The sequence below is a fragment of the Dipodomys ordii genome, unplaced genomic scaffold (genome assembly GCF_000151885.1).
Source record: "Dipodomys ordii isolate 6190 unplaced genomic scaffold, Dord_2.0 Scaffold103, whole genome shotgun sequence".
Classification (NCBI taxonomy): Eukaryota; Metazoa; Chordata; class Mammalia; order Rodentia; family Heteromyidae; genus Dipodomys; species Dipodomys ordii.
The window spans coordinates 2,723,355-2,730,739 of NW_012267319.1; the positions used below are offsets into that span (position 1 = coordinate 2,723,355).

At 47.7% G+C, this 7,385-nt stretch overlaps 1 protein-coding gene across 1 annotated transcript in view; it reads right to left on the bottom strand.

The window, feature by feature from the left end:
- Positions 1–7,294, bottom strand: part of Hsf2bp (heat shock transcription factor 2 binding protein) — a 61,570-nt gene extending 54,276 nt beyond the window's left edge. Inside the window, exons 1-3 of the mRNA XM_013027372.1 lie at positions 7,240–7,294; positions 6,272–6,516; positions 4,719–4,869 (exon numbers count right to left, since the gene is read on the bottom strand). Of these exons, the coding sequence (XP_012882826.1) occupies positions 4,719–4,869; positions 6,272–6,307 (187 nt within the window). The 5' untranslated portion in view covers positions 6,308–6,516; positions 7,240–7,294. The remainder of the gene's footprint in view (positions 1–4,718; positions 4,870–6,271; positions 6,517–7,239) is intronic.
- Between the last annotated feature and the right edge of the window lie 91 nt (positions 7,295–7,385).

The window sequence follows — 7,385 nt, forward strand, 5'->3', positions numbered from 1 at the left end:
AAGGAGGAGGCTGCAATGCTTGGTAAGAAATGTACGCATTATCCTGCCCATGTAATTGTAACCCCTCTGTACAGTATGTTCACAAATAAAATAAAATCTAAAAATAAATAAATAGTCTCACAGACTTTCCTGCCCAAGCTGGCTTTGAACCGTAATCCTCAGATTTCAGCCTCTTGAGTAGTTACGATTTCAGATGTGAACCACAGGCATTCATTATGATGTCTCTTTAACAAACTCTACTTTGCCTTGGAGCTTCCATAAGGTCAGCTGAGGACATACTAAGAAAATGGCCATCTAGGGCTAGGAAGTTGGCTCAGTGGTAAAGTGCTTGCCTCGCAAGCATGAGGCCCTGGGTTCGATTCCTCAGTACCACATAAGCAGAAAAAAGCCAGAAGTGGTGCTGTGGCTCAGTGGTAGAGCACTAGCCTTGAGCTGAAGAGCTGAGGGACAGTGCCCAGAGTTCAGGTCCCACAACTGTCCAAAAAAAAAAAAAAAAAGAAAAGAAAATGGACATCTACAAACCAAGGCCTTTAGTAAAAAGAAACCCACAGAAAACTTAAACTTTGATTTCCAGCCATGCGCCAGTGGCTCAAGTCTATACTTTTAGCTACTCAGGAGGCTGAGATCTGAGGATCACAGTTCAAAGCCAGCCTGGGCAGGAACATCCAAGAAACTTATCTACCAATAAAACACTCAGAAAACCGGAAGTGACACTCTGGCTCAAGTGGTAGAGTGTTAGTCTTGAGCTGAAGAGCTCAGGTGCAGTGCCCAGGCTGAGTTCAAGACCCATGACTGACAAAAAAAAAAAATTATAACAAATTATAGAATAAGACACACACACACACACACACACACACACTCCGTACTTCATTCCCACACCATCTAAATCTCATCTTACCAAGTCCTGTTTCACAGACTCCTTTCTGACCTTGTCAGACTGCAGGTTTGTTTCTGGTGATCTCAAATAGATTAGAATAGGATAGACATTTAGAATGTGAAATGGTCACCAAACAAAGATGGAAGAAATGCCAAGTAGGAAGGTGAGGACTAGCAACTGGCACCAAAATGGTAACTGAAACTCTAGGCATGCATGAGCCTGCCTAGAAATAGGTCATGAAGGTGAGAAGGGCTTGGGCCTGAGTCTCAAGCAGCTCTCTCACACAAGTGAGAAAACATCTCCCAGAATCTGCCTTCTATCAAATCCCTAGATTTGGGCTGGGAAGGTGGCTCAGTGGTAGAGTGCTTGCCTCGCATGCATGAGGCCCTGAGTTCAATTACTCAGCACCACATAAGCAGAAAAAGCTGGAAGTGGCACTGTGGCTCAAGTGGTAGAGTGCTAGCCTTGAGCTGAAGAGCTCAGGGACGGCACCCAGGCCCGGAGTTCAGGCCCCATAACCGGCAAAAAAAAAAAAAAAATCCCTAGGTTTATTTATTGTTTTATTTATTTGCCAGTCCTGGGGCTTGAACTTGGGATCTGGGTACTGTCCCTGAGCTCCTCTAGCTCAAGGGATAGCACTCTACCACTTGAGCCACAGCGCCACTTCCAGCTTTTTCTGTGTATGTGGTACCCAGGGCTTGATGCATGCTAAGCAAGCACTCTATCACTAAGCCACACTCCCAGTCCCACAGATTCTTATGTGGCCCTCATGTAAGTTTGATTTGGGTACAAAACTGAACTCCAAACACTGACTTGTGTTAACTGAATCCATAGGTGTAAATATACTTCTCAAAATGACAATTCATGGTTTCACAGTGAAAACCATCAACCAGCAGGCACTTTGCTACTGGGCAGCATTTTCCTTTCCTGAAACAAATATATAGTAAACTGCTAGATGACCATGAGGTAAGAATGAGGTAAGACATCAACAACCTAGAGGATATCCAGCAGGGTCCCAATGGGAAAGAGAAAGGACTCTTACAGATCAGAAAGCAGCAAGAGAAGTGAGACACCCAGAGGTTAACAACTAAAGGGACAAGCAGAGATAGTGGTGCTACTGGAGTCTCACGAGGGTGAGATTGCAGAGAAGACTGCCAGGTCAAAGATAGCTGAAGTGCTGGGGGGAGGGCAACACCTCCATAAACTGCCCTCTCTTCCCAGTGATATATTCCATAGTGGGCTCTGGATATAGCTTTTCTAGAAACCACACCATAACAACAGTCCAATGTGATGCAAGGAATTAGCCTTACCTTCAAAGGCTGATTTGTTACTCAGTCTCAAACAAGTGCTGAATCAATCTCCAAATGCCTCTAAGAACTTCTTGGGGCTTCAAGATTGGGTTTTTAACATAATGGCTTAGTTCAAATCTCAAAAGTCAGAGTTGCTGGGGGCCAGTGGCTCATGCCTGTAATCGCAGCTATTCAGAAGACTGAGATATGAGGATCACAGTTCAAAGCCAGCCTGGACTGGAAAGTCCGTGAGACTTATCTCCAATTAGTCACCAGAAAACCCTAAGTGGTACTGTGGCTCAAGTGGTAGAGTGCTGGCCTTGAGCTGAAGAGTTCAGGGACAGTGCCCAGGCCCAGAATTGAAGCTCCACAACTGACCCAAAAAAAAAAAAGTCTGAGTTAAACTGGGCACTGGCAGTTCACACTTATAATCCTAGCCACTCGAGAGGCTGACATTTGAGGCTCTACATTTGAAGCCAGTTTGGGCAGGAAAGTCCATGAGACTCTTTCCAATTAACCAGCCACCAAGTACCCAAGACAGAAGTGGAACTGTGGCTCAAGTGACAGAGCCCTAACCTTGAGCAAAAAAGCTTAGGGACAATACCCAGGCACTGAGTTAAGCCCTAGGACCGGCGCACGCACAGACAAACACACACACACACACAAAGTCTAAATTGACAAGTCCTAGAAATTGTAGACTTTAATCAGTGCTAAAAATGGAAATCTGAAGCTGAGCATGGTGGTATACTCCTGTAACACCAGCACTTGAGAATTTGAGGTAGGAAGATTGTGAGGACAGCCTGAACTTCAGAGAGTTCAAGGACAGTGTAGTCTATATAACTAAACCCTACCTAAAGTAAAATGTTAAAAAAAATTGACTCTCGGGGGCGAGGGGAGGATGGGAAGGGATGGGAAGGGGAAACAAAGGAGGAGGCTATAATGCTTGATAAGAAATGTACTCATTATCTTGCCCATGTAATTTTAACCCCTCTGTATTTTCACAATAAAAAAAATAAAAAATAAAAATTGACTCTCCCATCCACCCACAGACAAGTGAACACACATCTGTCTCTACAAAGCAGTTCTCTACAGGCCAGGTTACTACCTGGCAAGAGCCTGAACTTATATAACTAATATCTAAATTTTCAGAGTAGAGCTTTTCATTTATCAAAAGCATAAAATTCTTCTGCCAATGATCTTTAATTCTAAGCATTTTCTCTATGAAGGCATTTCTCTTTTTAAAGTATATGAGAATGATGTTTATGTCAAGATTAACTTAATGTATCAAATATTTTAAATGTATTCTATTTTTTCAATGAATGAGGCTATAATTTAGTACAGTTAAGAATGTCTTGGGGCTGGGAAGGTGGTTCAGTGGTAGAGCGCTTGCCTTACATGCATGAGGTCCAGGGTTCGATTCCTCAGCACCACATAAGCAAAAAGAAAAAAGCCAGAAGTGGTGCTGTGGCTCAAGTGGTAAAGCGCTAGCCTTGAGCTGAAGAGCTGAAGGACAGTGCCCAGGCCCAGAATCCAGGCCCCACGACCCAACCCCCCCCAAAAAAAATATGTCTTGTCTGGAGATATTAAATTGATCTTCCCTCATTAAGACATCATCACTTTTGGCAATGGAGTGCTCCTTTGAATGCTATGTAATGCCTCCATACCACACTGTGTAGTACATATCTGGCCCATGGGGTGGGGGCAGCTTTTACTCCCCAGCACACTGTCTTTATTTGGTTCTTACTTGTGTATATTTAATGAAAAACATTCCTGTGTAAAACTTTGTGAATGTAGTTGTTTGCATACATTCTTACTGTGAATCTGTGCATGGCAAAGTAATATGGAAACTGTAAAACAAAAACCATAAAAACACCTGTGCAGTAACTAAGCTGGAGACAGCTTAAACACAATGTTCAGTTTGTAAAAGGGCATTCCTATTTTCTATGGCAAAGCTGTTGACGCTTGAAAAACAGAAGCAATACTTGATTTATTTTTGTAAGTATTTAGAATGTTATTTTAAATAATGAATGCCCAATATAATAGTTGTGATTTTTTTTTTTTTTTTTTTGCCAGTCCTGGGCTTGAACTCAGGGCCTGGGAACTGTCCCTGGGCTTCTTTTGCTCAAGGCTAGCACTCTACCACTTGAGTCACAGCGCCACTTCTGGCTTTTTCTGTGTATGTGGTACTAAGGAATGGAACCCAGGGCTTCATGCATGCTAGGCAAGCACTCTACCACTAAGTCACATTCCTAGCCCATTAAATGTTTTTAATATATAAACTTTCTTCTGAAAAAAAAAAATTCTTCTGCCAATGAAAAGAGCAGGAGAGAAAACTGCCATGCTTTCCTCCAGCACCAATATATACATATATACAAGTTACTCAATGATGGCAGTTCCAAGCCCTTCTTATGTTTGACTTTCCCAAATGTAAGGGCTACAGAAACACCTTAAGATTTATTTAGAATTCCTTTACAGCCATGCATTTAAGATAAGTCTGATGGAGCAGATTACTGTCACCATCAAAGACTGCTAAAAATATAGTGAAGACTCACTTTTCTCTACAATCTTTAACTTCTGGAAGCTTTCCAGTACCTCCCCATTTAGTATTCTGGGTAAGAAGTCCCGTATTTGCATCACTTCAGTTGTCAACCGCTCCAGGTCCTTCTTTCTGACTTTAACAAATTCTTCTTTAGTTCCAATGTGCTAAAAGAATAAACAGATTCTTAAGATTACTATGTTTCTTTTCAGAGGACTAAAACCAGCAGTCCTAAGTTAACTTGCTTCCTTTTCTTCCATGCCTCTCTGTTTGTAATTGTTTCAAAAGCTTATGTTTACCTAGTGTGCCTTTTGATATAGGTTATATACAAAATAGCAGTGAGTACTCAAGCCCCAGCCATTGACATGGGAACAAGCCACTACGGCTGTGCCTACCTACAATCAAGGCTGAGGCAAGAATCGCTTAGGCCCAGGAGTTCTAGGGCAGCCTGGGTAACACAGCAAGACACCAGTTCAAAGACAGATGTGAGTTGTGCACCAGCCTCTCAGGAGGCTGAGATTTGAGGATGGCGGTTCAAAGTGTGGGCAGGAAAGTCTATGAGATTCATATCTCCAACAAGAGAAGGAGAGGAGGAGGAAAGAAGAGAGGGAGGGAGGGAAGGAAGGAGGAAGGAAAGGAGGGAGGAAGGGAGGAAAGCAAGAAGGGAGGGAGGGATGGAAGAAAAAAAGCCAGAAGTGGAGCTGTGGCTCCAGTGGTAGAGTGCTAACTTTGAACGAAAAACATCAGGGACAAAGCCCAGGCCCTGACTTCAAACCCTAGGCACACAAAAGAGGGAGTGGGTGAGGTGGGGAGCCACCTACTAAAGGGAAAAAAGCGCTTCCAATGCTGGGTGCCAGTGGCTCAACCTGTAATCCTAACTACTCAAGAGGCTGAAATCACAGGATTGTGGTTCAAAGCCAGCCAAGGCAGGACTGTCTGTGAGACTCTTCAATTTCAAATGGTAGAGCACTAGCCTTGAGCACAAGAGCTCAGAGACAGGGCCCAGGTCCTGAGTTCAAGCCCCAAGACCAGAAAAAAAAAAAAGTGCATCCAAGTGTCCTACCCTGCAAAGCCAAAGAAAACAGTAGCATCTACCATAGCAGCACCAGGCTACTGGGAAGGAGGCCAGTGCAGCTTACTGGATCCCCAGCCTGGCACCTGCCAAGTATCACCACCCACCTACTGTCCCTAACATTGGGGTAGAGGTAGGGCCCTTTCTCAGGGCAGCACTGTAGCAAGGGTCCAAACGTGGAAAGGAACACAGGTTTGACTGGAGTCTAGCAGCTTCTCCTGGTCACAGATGACAGACATCACTGCTTGGCAGTCCAGACCCTGAATTCTCTCCACCCAGACCAGCGTAGGTACAGGTGCAGCCCCAAGTCTGCAGCCACAGCCCCAGGGCCCTCCTGACCTGCAGCCTGAGGGTCTCTGGGGGATTCCCCTTCTGCCTCTGCCTTGAGCCCAGTCCTGTGCTGTGGGGCCAGGGTACGCTGGCCTCAAACCCTGGACAAGGCCTTGAGGAGCATGGAATGCTGCTCAGTAGGCTCTGGGCAGGACCACCCCACTGACCCGGCTGGCCTCCTCAGCACCGACTGCCTCGCCCATGGGCACAGCCTAGTTTCTGTGTGCCTGCGTGCTTTCCTTTGACCTCCTGCAAGCCAGAAAGTGCAGGACTGCAACCACGCTGGGTCCAGACAGAAAGCCTTGAGGCTCAAGTCTCCTGGAGTTTGCACCACATTCTCTGTGATGAGAAAGAGATCGAAGGGGTGGTCAGCACGGTTCCACTCAGCAGTCAGGTTCAGCCAGGCGGCCAACTGCAAAGTGAGGACCAGGCATGAGTGTCCTGTCCTGCTTGGTGGGGGTCCAGATGGCATCCTCCCTCTTCCCTCCTCCCCTGCTGGGCTCTGGGCTTTCCTCTTAAGGGTTGCTTTTTTGTGTGCCCCAAGAGAGCCACACCCCCTCTACCTGCTCTGGGACACTGGGGAGACAAGGTGCCACTCCCTCCTCCTCTACACCCCTGTACCTGCCCTAATACACTATGGAGACTGGGATGCTTCCCCTCCACACTCCAGCACCTGCCCTAGTTCACTGCGGAGACTAGGACACCCTCCCTCCACACACATGCAACTGCCAAGGGACACTGGGGACACTCCCCCTCCACCCTCCTGTACCTGCCCCAGGACTGGGGAGACCAGAGGCCCACTCTCCTCCACACCCCTGCAGCTGCCCCGGGACGCCGTGGAGAGCGCGCCGCTCCCCCCCCCCCCCCACACACACGGCCCTGCAGCTGCCCCGGACAGTGACTCTAGGGGGAGCACACCGCCCCGGCCGGAGCCGCCGCCGAGGTCGGCCGGGGTAGGGCCAGTCCACCTCCTCAGCACTGCCAAGACCGCTTCCTCCCGGCCTCAGCTCCACGCCGGGAACTAGCGGTTCTCCACAGACGCGCAGTGAGGGGCTCGGAGGCCCCGCCGCGGGGCCGGGAGGCTTTCCTACGGGTGCTTTACAGGCAACGACCGATCGACATCCGCCTGGCTAACCTCGCGGCCACCCGTCCTAGATTCTGGCGAGCACAAGGCAGGACACGCACGGCGGCCGAGGAACAGCTCTGCCCAGCGCCGGCGCCCCGGCCCACAGAACGCGCGGAGGAGAGCGGCGCCTCTGTGACGTCATCGGCCCGCGCGCC